Genomic DNA, 18,003 nt, shown 5'->3' with positions numbered 1-18,003 from the left:
ATTTTAGCAATTATTCAAAAGATGTTCTACTCATTAATGGTCTTATTTTCAAAGCCTTATAATACAGTTTTCTTAAAAATATACAGAAACAAACTAGCTTTGGCATGTGCTAGATGGATCATTCTATACTTAGATGATACACAAAATCTGAAAAAAATAATTTATTCAATTAGAGAGATTGCATTTTTGGCTCTGAAAGATACAACTTTTTCATATCACTTCATATTTCTGGACCACTTTTTAGTTTTATATTCAGTAAGACATTAAGTTAGGAGTCCTTCTTTAGGTGCTAGTTGTTATGAAATAAAGACCCTGTTCATTTTTGAGTATACAGTATATCTCGTTCTGTGTTTCAAATCACTATACACAAGTGGTAAAACTTTTCATAACAAAGGTTTAATTAGAATGGTTAATAACTATGATTTCCAAAGTGTCTGAGTCAGCCTTAGTAATAATTAGGGAGTTTTGTTCCATACAAAATGCTTTATTTAACCTTCATGCCTTCATTCAGATAATTATACAAATGCATACAGTTAAAGGTTTAAACTCTATTTCGGTTCACAGCTCAATTCATAGGAAAGTTGAATACAGAAAAGCAATGCACCAACAGAATATGTCTGAGACACCATTAAAAACGATAACACTTGTTCATTTAAATCTCTGAGAATAGACTGGAATAATCATCCTCTGAGAGAATCTCATTAGGAGGGTCTCCCTTTACATTATCATAGGGCAAAAAAAAAAAAAAATCACCATTTTACAGTAAAAGGAAAAAAGCTCTGAGTATATTTACAATACATACACTATACATAAATACAAGAACAACACTTACATAATATTAATAAACTTATAACAGGGGTTGCCTAAACACTACAGAGTATATAAATGCAGAGGAAACTATTGGGAAATTAGATCTTTAGATAAGCTGGAGAAATAAATTCATTTGCAATTAAAACTCTGAACAGAAAACCAAATGAAGATCTAAGACATGAACACCTTTGCTTGCCAGCATCATTGGGGGGGTTTTTGTCCTTTAATGCGTAGGACCTCCTGTGGGCATTCTAACTCTCTGGGGTCAGAGACCCAAGAGTCTTTTGTGAAATTACATCTGTTAAGTGAATCAGACGCAGCACATCTATTCAATTTGCTGTTCAGAGGTTTTCGAGCCTCGGATAACTGTTTTGTAAACTAAAGGACGTTTTTGTATTTTTCCACAGATGGATCTTGTGATCCAGTCATCATGTATAATGAGCGAAGTGTCAAAAGGAAAAGGAAAAAAAGATGCCTGCTTGATTTGGCCAAAGATGATATTTTTCTTTATTCCCATATATTTTTTTTTCAAATACGAGTGAGAGATTTATTCCAAAGAACGTGACATTTGAACTGACCCCCACATGCCAAGAGCAGCGTCTAGACTACTACTAATTATAACTAAGTCATTTTAAGTGGCAGGTGGGTATCTTAAAGGTGGTCTGTTCTCATCGTTTCACAACACAGAAAGTTCTGAGTACATTCTTCAATGGACAAACACGAATTTGCTGGTTTCTCTCTTTTTTTTTAAATGAGCATGTTATGATACACATAATTGCATTATGAGGCAGGATGACATAGTACATAAGACGATGTTTTCAAGCTGGTTTTGTAAGTAGTTATCTTGTATCCACAGAGAGTTGGTTTGCCATGTGATGCAATGGGTCCCACATAGACATGGACGAAACAATACAGCCACCATTCCGTGGGGGCGGGGGGGGATGGTGATTTTTTTTTTAATGGATTTTTAAACACAACAAATTGAGGACAGACAAGTTGATAGGAAAGAGCCTTGAGTATAGGCACCAGTGCCCCAGTTCAACAATACCCATCCAACGTAATGAAGTTCGAGGAACAAAATGTATACTGCAGTCTGGATATAATTACAAAATCCTGCAATGGGAACATTAGAAACACAAGTAGGGCAAAAGCATTTCTCTATAATGTTTTATGCTGTATCTTTGGAGCATGAAATTAGCAAAGGGAAGATGTTGGTGTGTCCCTAAAATGTCTTACTTTTTGATTACTTGAGCACTTTGACTAGAATTTGACCCAAATCCTACCCTCCTCTTCACCCTCATTTCTCACCAAAAATGAATCTCTGTGAAAGTCTTGGTAGGCCTGCTTTGGAAAAAGCAAGATAGTATTCACACAGGATCGTTGGTTCTTGCTTTGCACAAAGGGCAGACTCTGTTGTCTGAAACATTTACCATTTCTAGAGATGAAACCCAGAAAGAAAAAAAAAAAGTCCTGATGTGACTATTGCCACTATTCATCTCTTTTCAACTCACTTCAAGTTGTGGTTTGGTTGTTGAGAAACTGTTGCTTGTGAAACCCAATGAACGGGGAAGAGAGCCCCTTCCCACAGCGGCTCGTGCACACGGAACACTTGCTCTCAGCACGGAAGGGAATTTGTTTATACAGGTTTTATCTCTTCCCCCAGCCAAGGAACAGGGAGAAAGATCATAATTCAGGAGATTCATTTTCAGAAAAAAGAAACACCATGAGAAATGACATTCTCTTAATGTTTTCTAAGCCCATTAGTATTTCCATGGATCAATGCTGTCAGGGACCTTGTTCTACACAGAAAAGGGATGGGGGTTGACTCCTCTGATGTTGGACAGCTTCTTACACAAAATTCAATTAAACTAACAACAATACTATAAACAAATTATTCATAAGACTACTTAAAACATTCCAAGGCGGTACTACTGTCAGGTGAGAAATCGGAAAAGGCATTCTCCGTTCTCTCTCCTTGCTCAGCATCTGAATGTTTGTGATTGCCACCCTGAGATCAGCCGCCAGACTAGTAAGTCTGTTAGTAACGACTCGATCGAGGGAGGTGAAAACTTCCAATGCAATTTGAGCAGATTCTAGAAGGTCTACAGGTGGAAAGGTTTTTACTATGCCTACAAAAAATCCGTAGAATGGAGAAAAGCCACTCTGGCTAAAATGCTACCCAGCAGGGGAGACTGTTCATGATTTGGGATCTCCAGGCCAAACATTTAGGAGGAAAGTGACAAGTTCAGGGAGACTGGTCGTTGCTGTTTGTTTACAATGATCCTTCATGCATGACTTTCCAGGAAAAGACCGATTTCAAACCTTAGCTACCACTGTCCTATCATGTGCTATCTTGTACTTGGAAAATAGGACCACCCAGCCATAAAGCAACTTCAGTTAGAAATATGACAACTTGGCAGCTGGGAAGGCACATGCAGTGTGGTGCAGGGGGGAAGAATACAGGCTTCAGAGCCAGAGATACGTAGCTTCTTTGCTTTCCCACTCTGCTGTTCACTGTTTCCATGTTTGCCGACAACTCAGCCAACTCTCTCTGTGCCTCAGGCTCCCAACCATAAAATGTAGACCTGTTTACGGGTGGGAGGCAATGGGTCCCAAAGTGGCCTACTAGAATGCTTGGTATAGAGTAAGGATTTAAGAAAGGATAGCCATTGGTTTTCGTGGTTTGCTGAAATTTGGACCTTCCCATTTAGCACTTCTAGACACCTTGCAGCAAACAGCCCAGTCAGAAGACTTGACTGTGGTGAGATTAAAGAACCTGGCCGCTTTCCTTTGATACTTCATTGGCTCTTTTACACCCTATCCTGGCACATTTCCTTCTCCTTTTCATTCTTTCTGAAACTTAGAGGAGGAAACGGTAGATGGTTTTCTAGGCCTGTGGTCTGGTTCTGGAGAAATACGTAGATCACTGTCCATTGTGGTAGTCTTCACTGTCTAAAGCCTGAGTGTTTAATCACAGTCATACTTTCTAAAATTGCTCTTACCAAATGTTTGGCTCTGAAAGAATATAATTTGACTGATAGCCCTCAATAGCTTGTTTGGGTGGATTTGTGCTCTGAGATGGTAAGGCTGGACAATTTCCAGGGCTCTTGTCTATTCGTATAATCGCATTGTATATTTCTATTCATGACTCCACTTCTAACAGTAAAATAATTATAGGAAAAAGTAGGGAAGTTCTGAATGTAAATCTGGTAATTTCCAGGACCAACTGCAAACCTTGGTTAAAGCTAGGTTTACTGAGTGTCAGCAGTCTTCAGCAGGCTTTTTAGGGGAGAAATGATAGTGTGGCTATTCATTCCAAAATGGTTCTCGTATGATAACAGAAAATATTATGGAAAAAGGAAATGAAGAAATGTAAAGATGAATTTGTGCATTTGCTATTAGTGGACAAAACAAAGTAGAAAAAACAAATCTCTCTAGTGTTTTGCTGTAAATAAATTGGGCTTTTGTTAACTGAGCAAAACTTTTTGAGCCATGCACAGTGCTTTGCAAGTTTGGGACAAATCCGTGAAGTTTTTATCTTAAAATTATAATTGCCATATGCCAGAGTGTATGTTGAAGAGAACCCTAATGTTCAGATTTGCATTCTTACATTCTGTAAGTAAGGTTAAATTAAGAAATACTAACATAAACAAGATTAGCGTATATTTAAAAATCACAAAAGATTTTTTGTGGCTATGTGAACATATTCAGTTTACTATGTGCATATGTTTATTCTGTGTGTGTGTGTGTGTGTGTGTGTGTGTGTGTGTGTTTCCCAAATGTGGAGGAAAAACCCAGTAATGAAGAATTATTGCTGTGTAAAAGTATAGGAATATCTCATTGGTCATAATGTCTATTGACAGGCACTTTCAGCTTTTAATTCATTTCTGAAAATGGGCATTAGCTTATTCCTATTGCCAGTATAGATTCATTTAACATGTGGCCATAACCACAGCACTTAATCTTGTCAACATGTAGCTACTCTTAAAACTCTTCATTCCCTCTGGAATTAAACAAGAATAAACACCTTACCGTTGTTTTGTTTCTTGTTCTCGTCAAGAACTAGTTCATCGAGGAGGAAGATAATTGAGAAAAGAGAACAATTGCTAGATGCTTCTCTTTAGCACAAGTAAAACCCTATGCAGCTATTTCCCCCTTCCCAGGCAAAGACATTTTGAATTTGGAATCAGTTGTTTGCAACTTAAAATGACTTCATTGTGTTTTAAACCATCTTGGCTAAATGGAGACGAGTGGCCTCTCCATTCTGTCAGAGCACAAAGAATGTGCTCTGCCAGAGGAGAACAGAGTTCCCATGGCAATATTGCTAATTGTAAGATATACAAGGCATATCTGAACAAGTTTCTTTTTTTTTTTATTGTGATGAAAACTAGAAGCTTTTTTCCCCCAACATACTTCATCAAACTATTTACAACCTCTGTAAAATTTGCGAGTTTGAAAATACTTTTCCACTATCACATATGTTTACGAATACAGCAAAATATTTTCACTCTATTTTTTTTTAAAGATGCAGTATCCTCCTATTTCATTTTCTTATGAAAACCTGAATTTCTATTGCAACTGCACAGTATTCAGCATAAAGTACCAATGGACATGGGTTGCTAAACAGATATTACTCTATAATGAAACTGTGAAAATAGAGCATTTTTAAACGTTTTATGTACACTTCTTAACTATAAAATGCAGGCAAAGTCATATATAGCATCATAAGCTGATTCCCTAGTAAGGTAAATAACTTACATTTCTAGACAGCATGGATTATTACAAATTCATTCTTTTAAAAAAGGCCTTTGTTGATATTTGCTAGCCCACTGACTGCTGCGTATGCAGGTGCGTGCTGGCAGTGCCTGTGCAGGTGAGTGGAAGGCAGTGTTGGGTAAGGAGAAATGCATATGGAAGGCATGACTTACCAAACCCCTTCTCTAGACAAAACCAAATTAAACTGAAAGGCTGTTTTTAATGAGATGCACTCCCTCGGAAAAAGTGAAGGAAGAGGTTTGGTTAATGAAGTTACAGAATACATACATTTACCTCCTCAACTTACAGGCATGAGTACAGAGCAACATCTGAGACTGGACTATGGACTCCGAGTATGAAGGCTTCCCAGGCCTACCATGATCCATGAGAGTTCTCTCACGTTCAGTCCCTCACATGAAAACTCAGTGTACCGTGGGTGCTGGTATTCTTAACACTGCTTAAGTTCTGTCAGTCCTCGCTGTAAGTGTGAAGACTCCTTTCTAACAACATCATGGCTACACTTCTAAGCAGTCGTAACAACTTAACAAAGGCGTATTAGTATATCTGAAGGCCTCACCTCACCGGATCTTTTCAATTGCAGCTTTGGTAAGTATAATAAATAAAGTACAGAAGAGGGAATACTGCATCTTTATCCACATATACATGTTGTCGTTCGAATGAACTGATCTCAAAGTGCAGAATTATATTTACGTTCGAAACACAAATGGCAAAAATTGAAGTTAAAAAGAGTTGTATAAAAAGGAACACAACCTTGGTATAAGCTATTCCAGATTTCAAGCACAAGGAGAATGGCCTTCCTAATCACCTAGAACTGGCATCTGTAAACGCTGCAGCATCTCATCAGTTCTTTCCCCCCACAATCCTCTTCCCGTTTTCCACTGAAACTTTCAAGTGAATCAAAAGTGCTCTTTAAAAAATGTGGTTTGTGTTACTGTTACTCCACTGCTTTTGAAAATAAATGTCCTATAGTGTTTTGTCGAAGTGATGCCAAGCAGTAGTATATTCTTTATGGGAAAGCCATTAGGAAGTTCAGTCTAAACGTCTTAATAGAACTTAAGACAAGTTATCAAGCAGGCTTCTCGGAGTCCACACATAACTGTCAGGATGGGGCTGGACGTGGATGGGGAAGACTGAATCTGCTTCCGAACAACTTAAGGTCAGAATATGGGGAAGGGATCTATCAGAACCTCAGAGTAACTCATAACTTTTCAAAGAACGCTAACTCCCTTGAACTCCATCTCTACAACGCACAAGATCGCCAGGCCTACCGTAGCTTCTCAAGCCATCACGCTGTCTGTGGAGAAGTTCTCAGATGCGCACACACGTCCAACTGCGAACTGAACAGCTCCAAAGTTAAAAGCAAAGAATGCTTCTAGTCAGGGGATGGACCAGTCCTGTGGATTCTGCGCCTTTTCTGGTGTTCGTCATTTACTACTGTGCTTTTCAAAAGAGGCTAGAATGGACACAGATGAAATGGCGGAGGCCTCTCCACGCCTGAAGATATTCCTCCCTAAAAACCCAATTCCTTCTCTCCCCAACCGCTTTCCTTTCCGTGGGGAAACAGGAGTAGAAAACTCACCAGGGAGAATCTGCTATGTTCCAGGACGAGCCCTGGGTACGTTTCAGTCCTGGGGTGAGATCGGCAACTCACTCACTCACTGTTTGTGCTTGGATCCTTCTTTAGAAGTATTGAGCATGTCAAAAGGGTGGGTGGGTGGGGGGATGGCCTAACACTGTTTAGCGGCTAACTTACCATCTCAGTCTGGTTTCCACTTTCAGAGGATGAGGAGAAAAAGCTCACTTCCCTGAACCTTTCCTATGTGATCAGAGAGGAGCAGCCTATTTAGTTCTGTGCTAAATTTAAATCAAGCTGTCACTCAGGAAGCTCCCACTGCCTGTCAGTTCTATGAATTCTAAAAACCATTTCTACCTGTAACACTCTCAAGACATCTCTGTGCAGAGAAGAGATCGGCCCATCTTCTGAAGGCAGGCAGAATGAAATCAAGTCTACACTGCAGCTGGGTGATTCACCTACTGACTGCCAACCGGGTTCCAGGACCAGCAGGGAGGGCGGTCACTCTCCGTGTTGGCCATTCTCCGTGTTCTTTGTCACTGACCAGGAACCAACGCTGGCGTGCAGCCAGAAACCCTTTTCTACCCAAAATGGTCACAGGCAATGAGAAGTAGGAATTGTATACAGTACAGATAGAAAACTTTCCAGTTGGTAAAAAACAAAACAAAAACAAAACAAAAAACAAAAAAACAAAAAAAACCAAAACCCACAAAAAAAAACAGTGCTTGGTGGGGAGTAGACTGTGTAGCAAAAGAAGTTATTTATCAATAGAATCGAAGCCCTTGTTCGAGGGAAATTGCCTGATGAGTTTTTTAGACCTGGCAGAAAATGCAGAGCACATAATTTTGAAGACAGAATTTGACCTGAACATCATTATGCTGTTGCTTGAACATTTAAAACAATTCCTTCTTAATACCATCCAACACAAACTGTCCTTATTTCAATGTTTTATCGTTCCTTGCCTTGTCAGAATAAGATTCTCTGAATGAGGAGATGATCCTAAAAAGGACAGTTCTGCCACCGGAAATTATTTCAGAATGTTCAAACATTTAAAAAATGAGCTAGGAATATTGTGAGGTTAATTTGTGCAATTCCCCAAATCAAATGTTTGTAATTAAAATATATTGCAAAGGTCTATGCTGGTAACTCCTTATACCTAAGCTATAAAAAATCTTAACAACAACAATAACAACAATAACAAAAAAATGTCACCAAGCCCCTTAGCCACATAAAGCTGAAAAAAAACCAGCTTTTAGTGGGGAAAAAATATGGTAATTTTTCTGAAAGAATGCTTGTTGGTGATGTATTGCTTTGTTTACTGTATACGTCGCTAGTTGCAAGAAAGGCTCATAATTTTAGGGGGTTGATGGGACTGTGATCTCCCCTCACCCTCAGCACAGGATGAGTGGGTTCAACATCCCTGTCCATGCCAATGCAGAACCCCTGGGGTCTGATACAGTTTAGAAAATGAAATTTGTATAGAAGAACCTAATGGAGAGTCACTTAGCCTTGGCTCTCCAAGTGAGGAAATTAGCACCATGTCAGGCTTTCCTCGGGGAGCACTCCCTTTCCACTGACTCGGTTCCAAGGAGAACTGACCCACTAACCCAGGGGTTAATTCCCTGCTATGCCTCCTTGGCCTTTCTGGTCACCAAATAACTGTTTTCAAACAAGAAAAGGGGAGCATAATCTTTAATTGTGGTACTCAACCAAGCAGGACAACAAACAGCAGAAAGATTACCTCAGTGCTGTCAGTGTAACCAAGACCTCTAAAATGCTGGGGTGTTTTTTACAATCCCTTTAGTAGGTATGAAAATTGGTAACGTGAGTCCTCAGTGAAGTTATTGTAGGAAAGTCCTTTTATTCATTATTGCTTTTCTCCTCAAGAGGCACATTATTCCATCTCTGCTTTGTCTGATTTTTCATGTTCACTGACTTTGCCTGAGCAGCCCCACCTCTTACCTTGGTGCCAGTGTGTCTAAGCAAGTTTTGTTTTTTTTTTCCCCCCTGATTCCTTGTAATCAAATAGTAGGGGCAGGAAGAGATGATGCCTAGGGGACAGAACACTGCGATTTGAAGTGGGGCAGCAGTTTCTTTAGCCAGGCTCTTCCTATTCAACTACAGAACACCTCTGTGCCGGTCCACGCCAGGGCAGACACCGGGACTACACTCCACCTGAAATGTCGCTGCCCCTCTGCTCGAACAGATGAACAAAACAGAATCAGAACAAAACAAAAACAATCAATGACAAACAAATGAAAGATTCAATGTCGGTTTCTCTTCAGGGCATGGCATAATGACAAGTGGTGGGTGGTGCTATCTAGAATGCTGTCACACTGTGGCCAAGGGCCGCCCGAGTGCCCCTTTCTTTTCAGGGAACGGAACTCTCCAACAGGCTGCTCCTTCTCTACGTTCGTGCTGCTCACTGGTAACAGACTGGATGTGTGTTCTATCTTACTGAGACAGTAACGAAAATTTCAGTAAAAAGGGGGGAAGGGGGGGGTGACGGGAGAAGAATCCCAATTTGAAAGGTCCTGCTCTAGCCATCGGTTGGTGGTAGATGACCTTTAAGGGATCAATAACAAAATGTCTGACAGCTCAGAAAACTGGTCCAAGCTACAAACATCTTGAAATGGCAGAGTACACGGCTCGGGAGACAATGCCTGTCTCTTCAGCGTTTGGGTCACGGATCTCCCAGGCCAGCGCGAAGACGGGTTTCTCGTGGAGTCGTGATGGGGGTTACCTTCAGACCAGAAGGAGAAGGGTTCCTTCTTTTTCCTGCTCTGGTTTCAGACATCGTGGGATGGTGATGCCCTTTCATGTTAACACTGTGGAGGGGGTTCAGCCCTGCTGAAGGGGGTGCCGCTAAGAGATCCAGCTCTGCTGCTTAGCTGGACAGGTAGCAGTCCTCACACCAGCATGTGCCTTCGGCGGTGCAGTGCCAAATGATCTGACCGGGAAAAGCTGCGATCACAGTCCGCGCACTTGAATGGCTTCACTCCCGTGTGTTTGCGGTAATGCCTTGTCAGTTCGTCCGAGCGAGCGAACTTCCAGGTGCAGCCTTCCCAGGTACACTTGTAGGGTTTCTCTCCTGGAAGAAAAAGGGACACACGCTTTTGGTGCTCCGTCACTTTCCCATAATAACCAAGCCAGCACTACGTGTGGGGAGACTGGCTGCGCTCAGCAGGTGTTCCGTGTGGTCATCTTTGGTCGGGAAACCTTACCATCCTGCCGGCGGGCTGGGGGTCTGTCAGGTCGGGGGAATGGAGGGGGGCGTTCGATCTCGTCTCTCCTGTTGTGACATCTCATCTGGCAAGTTAGTTAACACCTGCCTCCTCAATGACGGGGACATGACTTTTCGATCAAAACATCCAAAGGCACAGAATGACCACTACTGGATAGAATCACCACTTGCTCGACTAAAAAAGGCATTTTAGCTCTCTGCCTAGGCTGATGTGGCTCTAAAGCTGAGACTCACAAAGAATTATAAAGGGTCATTAGTTACGTTTAGTTTCAATACTCCTCCCCAAATGTGCATCACTTAGATGGTTTAGGGCTATTTTAGGACACGATGTCCATTTATCAGTCATCGGGAACAGGCACAAAATCCCATCAAAAGGTAAAAGCATTCCACCACTCCCCAGAAATTAGGTGTGAAGTACACATCACTCATAAACATCTACTTTTTGCTTGTCTGTTGGAAAAGAATCCTAGATAGCTTAAGAGTGTAAAGTTTAAATACTCTTTTCAGTGATTTAATTAGGGTGAGCTCTGAGGAATCATCAAGTTGGTTTTAGTGTTGAAACTCATGGTGAAAAGCCATCTGAAGAAGCATGTAATTTGACCGGGTCCTTCAGTCAACTTGTAAGGACAGTAAAATACGCAAAGGCTTTGCTGGGAAAGGATACACTAACCATTGTCCAAATGAACTCCCAGGGGGAGAGAGACAATGGTTGACCCAGGTGTGTTTTTTTTTTTTTTTTCCTGGCTCTCATTCAGAATGGATGCCCTGTCCCCATGCAACCCCACAAACAGTGATCTCTCCTTCTGTTCCTCCTATCCAAGAGTGAACAACAGGCTTCCTGGCCACACACAGTCTTGGTGAAAAGGGCCTAAGTCAGGAAAGGAAGCTTTTTGCTGATTCCTATGCATAGAGCTGCAGGGTGAGTATTGTTAACCCCACTTTACAGATGAGGTCCAGTGTAGTAAAGTAACTTGCCCAGTGTCAGAAGAAAAGGTGTATTTGGCTCCAAATCCAGTGCTTTTCAATATGCTGCAGTGGAATGTATAATTCTTTTCCCATGTACACTTTGTCACATCCTCAAAGTTGGTTCTACTTTCTCAGGTACTCCCAAATCATTCATTTCTTATTTCTATTATATCATCTATCGAAATATGTCATAAAGATTTTATTCAGATGCCTTTTTCCTCTACCCATTCATTTCTGAATACATGGAGGTCAAGGACTATGCCTCTACCATTTCAGTATCCTTGGAGCCTAGGATAAGTGTCAAACAAATGCTTGTACGAATCAGTGAAACTGACACACACACCACACCCACACCCCCCCCCCCACACCCACACCCACACAGAATCACTAAGCTCTATAAGTGAGCGTACAAGTGATGCCTACATGGGAGAACTAGCCTGAACTGGACCCAACAATTTTCATTCAACTCTGAAATAAATGCTATCTATATGGGTCCTTTCAGGATCAAGTGACCCTTTCAGAAGGGAGTGAATAGCACAGACCAGTTAAATCGAGAAATATTGATGCACTGTGGACCACAGAAAGCTCCAGGTTCCTCTGAAAGGGCTCCTTTCAAGTAGAAGCCTACTGAGTGGATTAACCCAAAACCTCAACCTCTGACTCATTCTAGACGTCCTACAGAGACAAAAATCTTCATATGCAGGTGTCTACTGACCCAAGTTGAACAGAAATTAAAAAAGAGAAAAATCAGCAAAACCCCTAACTTAAAAAGATTGTCTCCTACACAGTATATCAATGGCAACTATTAACATGCTTTTATTTACATGTCCTCCCTATGTGTTTGTGAATTCACATCAGGAGCACGGGTTCTAACAAGCTGAGCTTGATATAAATCACGTCTTCAAAAACACATCCGTCTTTGGGGCACTGAGCTCAGCTGGTGGACTCTTTGTCACCAACAGGCATCTCCCAGTCCTCTCTGCTGTCACTCTGGAACCAGCTACCAAGAGTATAAGGCCTAGGAAGGAAAGAATAGCGGGTTTTCTTAGTTGAAGGATGGATGTGGAAGTGTCCTATGTGTATGCCTCCCTTGGCCATTCTAGATAGAGAGGAAGGGGACCCATAGCTGGGATGAGCCTGGAAAGTAAGTAAGTAGAGACAAGGAGTGGGCGAGAGCCTCCAGTCTGCTCTCAGAAAGGATGGTAGAGTTCGAATGGCCCACCATGGGGACAGTATATCGTCTCAGGTACTCTCTGGATTTCCTTGTACACCCAGAGTAGGCACTTAATGTTCTCTAATTCCTGCCTCACAATTATAATAGTCTTACTTTTCCTTCCATTTTGGCTGTTTAATAACGGCATTTATGTCCTTTCCACTTGAAAATCTAAAGCAGAGAGTGGCTCTTCCAGGCTAAATCCAGTCTGTGGCCTGTTTTTTGTGCAGCTTAGAGTGGTTTTTACACTTGGTACGTGGTTGGAAAAAAATCAAGAGGACTATTTCACGGCATGTGAAAATTACATAAAATTCAAATTTTAGCGTCCATAAATACGTTTTTGTCAGAACACGAGTCTCCATATTGTTTAAGGCTGTCATCCAGTGATGCAGAATTGAGCCCTGTAACAGAGAACGTCTGGCCTGCAATGCCTAGAAATTTACTATCTGGCCCTTTACAGAAAGTTTACTGACCCCTGCTGTAAGGGGTCACCTGAGCCTTCTGCAGGGTTCCTGATTATGTTAACTTATTGAACTGGGGTACATAATGCACACTGTTAATTTGGGATGGGTGGGTGAGGGAATCTTTTGGCTATAGAATAACCACTTATTCTCCACTTAGGACCCCAACTAAAATTCTCACAGCCTACTCAGTAATAAACACACATGATATTTCATGTCAAATTCTTTAAATTGAGAGTTCTGGAGTGATTGACTCTCTGAAAAGGCTCACCCAATCCGATCTGAGTTTTAAAAATATCTTTAGGATCGGGAATGTCTCTATATACTTTTATTAATGAGGCAATAGGGGCAAGGAATATTGTGCTTAAGTTTTTATGGATAGTAAAAAGAAAGTATACCTTTTTATAAGAAATTTTCAAGGAAAATTCACTTATCACTCAGACAATTAAGTTTATTCTTATCTGGTAACCAAAAGCACAGTGATTCTACATAGTGATGGAGGCTCCTCCCCAAGGCCTTTTAACACAGTCATGTTACAAGGTCACTGTGAATCATGACAAGTTACTATTCTACTGAGTCTGGGAAGGAAGGCACAGGGAGGTAGCTTGGCTGTATGGCATCGTTTCTAACATGGATGTTTCCGGGCATGGGGCACAGGGGAAGGAGGAACTGATGGTACGGATTTCTGTGAGTCCCGTGGAGCAGGAAGACTTAGTGCAGAACTGGAGAAGTATTCTGTGAGGTAGAATCCAGGGCAATAAGCAATCAGGAAAGACAAGGCTGGGTGAAATGGGTGAAGTGGGTCAAAAGGCACAGAGAAACGAAGTCATGGGGAGACTAGAAAGTTGCTGAGAGTAGATCTTAATGAAAAGTTCTCATCACACACAAAAAATCATCAGCATCTGTGGTGACAGATGTTACCTACACTTACTGTAGGGATCATTTCACAACCTATACAAATATTGAATGTTGTACACCTGAAACTGATTAAATGTTCTATGTCGGTTATATCTTGATAAAAAAAAGATAGACAAGGAATAGGTCTCAAAACTACCAGAAGTAGACATGTCCCTACTCTTGAATAAAACCAATGAAAATGATAAATAAGCTTGTAAGTTATTAAGGGGCTAGGCAACAAATGAAGGCATATAATGATGAATGCAAACCTTTTCCACTAGGGAGCAGCGAGGGAGAAAGCATATCAGAAAAGAGTAAACTTAACTGTCTGAGTGGTAAGTGAATTTTCCTCGAAAACTTCTTATAAAAAGGTATACTTTCTTCTTAATATCCACGAAAACTTAAGCATACCATACCTTGCCCCTACTGCCTCATTAATAAAACTGGAGTTTGCGTATTCTCGCCCCATGCTTAAAAAAAAAAAAAAAAGAGGAAAAAAGAAAATGATTACCTTCAACTCTCTCTTCAAAATTAGAGGCTGAGCTATAGGGGGTGGGGTATGAGACGGCTACCCTGACCAGACGCGGAGCTGACCTCTGCCCTTCGCTCAAGAGAGACCAAGGGTTTGATTATACCTGTCCACTGCCTAGCATCTTATTTAAAAAAAAAAAAAATCAATAAATGCTCTTTTTGGACTAACCAAGTCCTAGAAGTGGATAGAAGAACAATTTTAGTGGCCACTGCATTGTATGGAACTATACATTGTATTTTATGCTTGTGCTTTAAAGCAATTTAAAGGATACAATCTTAGAAATAAATGAGAGTAACAGAAACTTCCTGATGTGAGTAAAAACTTATTAAAATGATAAATACATTTGTAAGATGTATTGTAGTATGCATAAATGAGCCCTGAAAGGATATAACAAGCAGACAGAATCTTTCTTCTATTCTGTCTTCTTTCCTTTAAAATCTTCCTAGAAAATAAAAAACTAAATTTAATGTTAAGAAGCAGCGTGGTATGTACAGAATGGTAAGTGCATTTTCCAAGACAATTTTCCTATGGAAAGAGTTGGCTTGGACAATGAGAGGAGTCAGGCATCTCCCAGTCTGTGCTTCTACTGCCCACAGCGGCTCGGCATTGGGCTGAATGACAGTTAACAGTAAACACGATTTCCAGTCATTTCTTCAGGAATTGTGAATTGTCCTTCAATGCATTTGAATTAGATTTCTGCAAATGTGTTATTCAAATCTGTTTTCCCTAGAAATAATCTGAAAATAAAAATAGCATGCTCACCTTCTTCCTTCCTTTTGTCTAATTCACAAGTACACTTAGAATCCCTGGTGGCAAAATCTCTGAAAGCGTAGTTAATGTTTTTCAAAGTAATGGGAAGTTTTGTCTCCACCATCGGATCATTTTTGATTTTTGTTTCTTCTACTAATCCCATGAAATAATGAAATGATAGAAAATGGTATCGTATATGTCTTTACCAATAAGCCTTAGTAGGTGATGTTTCTTGGCTAAATTGAGACATTAAGTTGCTAGTGTCTAAGAAAAACCGAAGGACACAACCTGGGTAATTAATTGGTAGCTTAATCCCACGCCATACTTTGGGGAGCAGTTTGTTAACTTGTAGGTCTTCGGTTTTGAAGTGTGAAGTTCTCCATGTCCCATGACAAATCCAAGCCATTTCCACACTTTGTGTTTAAAAAAAAAAAAAATCTGGCCATTTTTGAGCACAATCTGTCCTCCTCTGTTCTTTAAAAAACCTGGACTACACTATGAGAACCTCTGAAAAAGGAAAATGTTAACCAAAACTAATAGCAAGAGCTTCTTTTTTTTTCAGTGTAACAGTCCTATAAAGATGAAAAAGAGAGAGAGGAAAGGACAAACGAGGAGGTTTGTAAAGTTTTGTTCTAAAACACTCTTTTTAACTGTACTTTTGGGGTTCAAGTTATATATAATTTTTTATGCATAATTGCCTGTGTGTGTGTGTGTGTGTGTGTGTGTGTGTGTGTGTGTGTGTGTGTGTGTGTATTCACGGGCATTATTTAAACAGAAGTCTAATTAAGTGTCCTGAGAAAATGAAAACTCACGTCAGGGTTTTTTTCCCTTCCAACAGTCAACAAACTGATTTATTATGAGAACCCCTGTCTCTTTCAATCTTGGTTAAAGAAAAGGATTAAGAGTCACTAAATGCATTTCCATGACATTTACTCAGCAGAAGCATAATAAAGTCTAAAGAAAACACCAGGTATTGAATGGATTCCCAAAACCCACGAAACAAAAATAACTTTTTCAGGTACCTCCCATCTTACCATCTGAAATGCTGAAAGGTAAATGTGTACTGAGACAAAAGACAGGTGCCCTTTCATATTAAAATGACGTGTGAGCAATACGCAGAAGAGGAATGTGCCGTTTGAAAAAGTCTGGGTCAAACAAAACAGCCATGTTCTCACATCAGCTTCTCTCTAATATTTTCTCAAGCAACTGAAAAGGAACACCTTTTGCAACAGGAAGAACAGGCATTTTTTTCGGTTCAGAAGTGCATTTCTGAAACGTGTCCCTGTTTAACTTTTATAAAGTTATGGGGCCCCAGACGCTGACAAATGAGCTTCATTACACTCAAGGCTCAACATATTTGCTGTGACAATCTGTTTCACTTGAGGAATGGTATTTGCATATGGGGGGGGGGGTGGACCAGAATCAAGATTCCTATCTTGTCTTCTGGTTTCTGTTACATTAGTTCATAAAAGTTCACATTATTTTAGATCTGGGAGGAAATTAGGTACTTTTAAGACGAGGAAACAGAAACCTAGAGCTGAGATTACACAGCCCCTGACTTGTCCTCAGGGTAGACCGGGTTGCCTTCTCTCTTGGTGGAGTTAAGGTGGCATAAAATAGCACAGGCTTTGAGACCAGGCAGAAAGCCTGGTCAAACGCTGGCTCGGTCATCTACCTGCAATTAGATCTCAGGCTCCAGTGTTCAGCTTTCTGAAGTACTGTTTCCCCACCTGTAAAATGGACACACTATTCCTACACTTGAGAAACTAAGAAGTTCACATGGCCTGTGCCTAAGAAATGAGAGGTGCTTAATAAAAGAATATTTAATTTTATAGTTATGAAATTTAAGATTTTTCTGTTTTTTCTAAGAAATATAGGTAGTTAAAAAAATAGATCCTGTTTGCTATTGAAAAAAAAGAATTAAGGGAGTTCTGCTAATTGGATGTCAATTTTGATCTTGATTTTCCTAACATTTTAAGCATAAAACTTCTTGATCGGTCAAAGAGAACAATGCAGTATTCTGTAATTTGTTGGATCCATTTGATCTTGTCAAGTCAGTCAAACACGTAATCAATATGTTAGTCTCTACCCCCCTGAATTGTCTGGGCTGAATTAACTGTCTTCTTCATGATGTGTAAATGAGACCAAGTGGATTTGTTCTTTCTTCCCCATGAAATTCCATAATGGCTATCTTTGATAAAAACAATATTTGCCAAAGCATATAGCACTTTTGTGCACCGCACTTCGTTCTAAGAGCTTTACGGATATGAACTTTACCAATTCCCAGTGAAGTAGTTGCAGTAACCAAGCCCACTTCACTTCACTTCACTTCAACCCCAGTTGGTATGCAGTCGAGGTGGGATATGAACCCTGGGAGTCAGACACGAGAGCTCTCAGTTGGAACCTCTCCTCTATATTGCCTCCTGACACTTTTAAGTCACTGCTTTAATAAACCAAGCTATCTGGTTAGAGCTAGAGAAGCAGGCTGAAAATGTGAATTAGTACTTACAGGACAGACAATGTGTTAACACAGAGACTAGCCCGTCTCAGGTAGGAATCAAGTATAAGTGAACTAAAATATCCTATAATAAAAACATGCTTTACTGAAAGCAAAAAGTTCAAGGTCTAAGGGTAATACTTTCTTTGGCTCTTCTGAGTTTCTATTTCCACGTCATGATAATATTTATTTTCCTATGTTTCTGGTTATATTTTCCTTTTAGTTTCTTTTGCAGAGCGTTCTTCCTTTACCTGTCACATAAATGTTTACCAAGATGTTGACTT

General features: G+C 40.3%; 1 protein-coding gene across 7 annotated transcripts in view; it reads right to left on the bottom strand.

Annotated features, from left to right (window-relative positions):
• Positions 1-194: 194 nt before the first annotated feature.
• KLF12 (Kruppel like factor 12) overlaps positions 195-18,003 on the bottom strand; it is a 518,537-nt gene continuing 500,728 nt past the window's right edge. For 3 of the 7 annotated variants that reach the window (XM_027589986.2, XM_027589987.2, XM_027589985.2), the window contains exon 9: positions 195-10,250. In XM_027589986.2, coding sequence (XP_027445787.1) covers positions 10,069-10,250 — 182 coding nt within the window. In that variant the 3' untranslated portion in view covers positions 195-10,068. The remainder of the gene's footprint in view (positions 10,251-18,003) is intronic. The other 4 variants (XM_027589983.2, XM_027589981.1, XM_027589982.1 and 1 more) reach the window with 2 other exon arrangements.

The sequence above is a fragment of the Zalophus californianus genome, chromosome 3, assembly GCF_009762305.2.
Source record: "Zalophus californianus isolate mZalCal1 chromosome 3, mZalCal1.pri.v2, whole genome shotgun sequence".
Classification (NCBI taxonomy): Eukaryota; Metazoa; Chordata; class Mammalia; order Carnivora; family Otariidae; genus Zalophus; species Zalophus californianus.
This window is presented reverse-complemented; position numbering and strand designations above follow the sequence as displayed.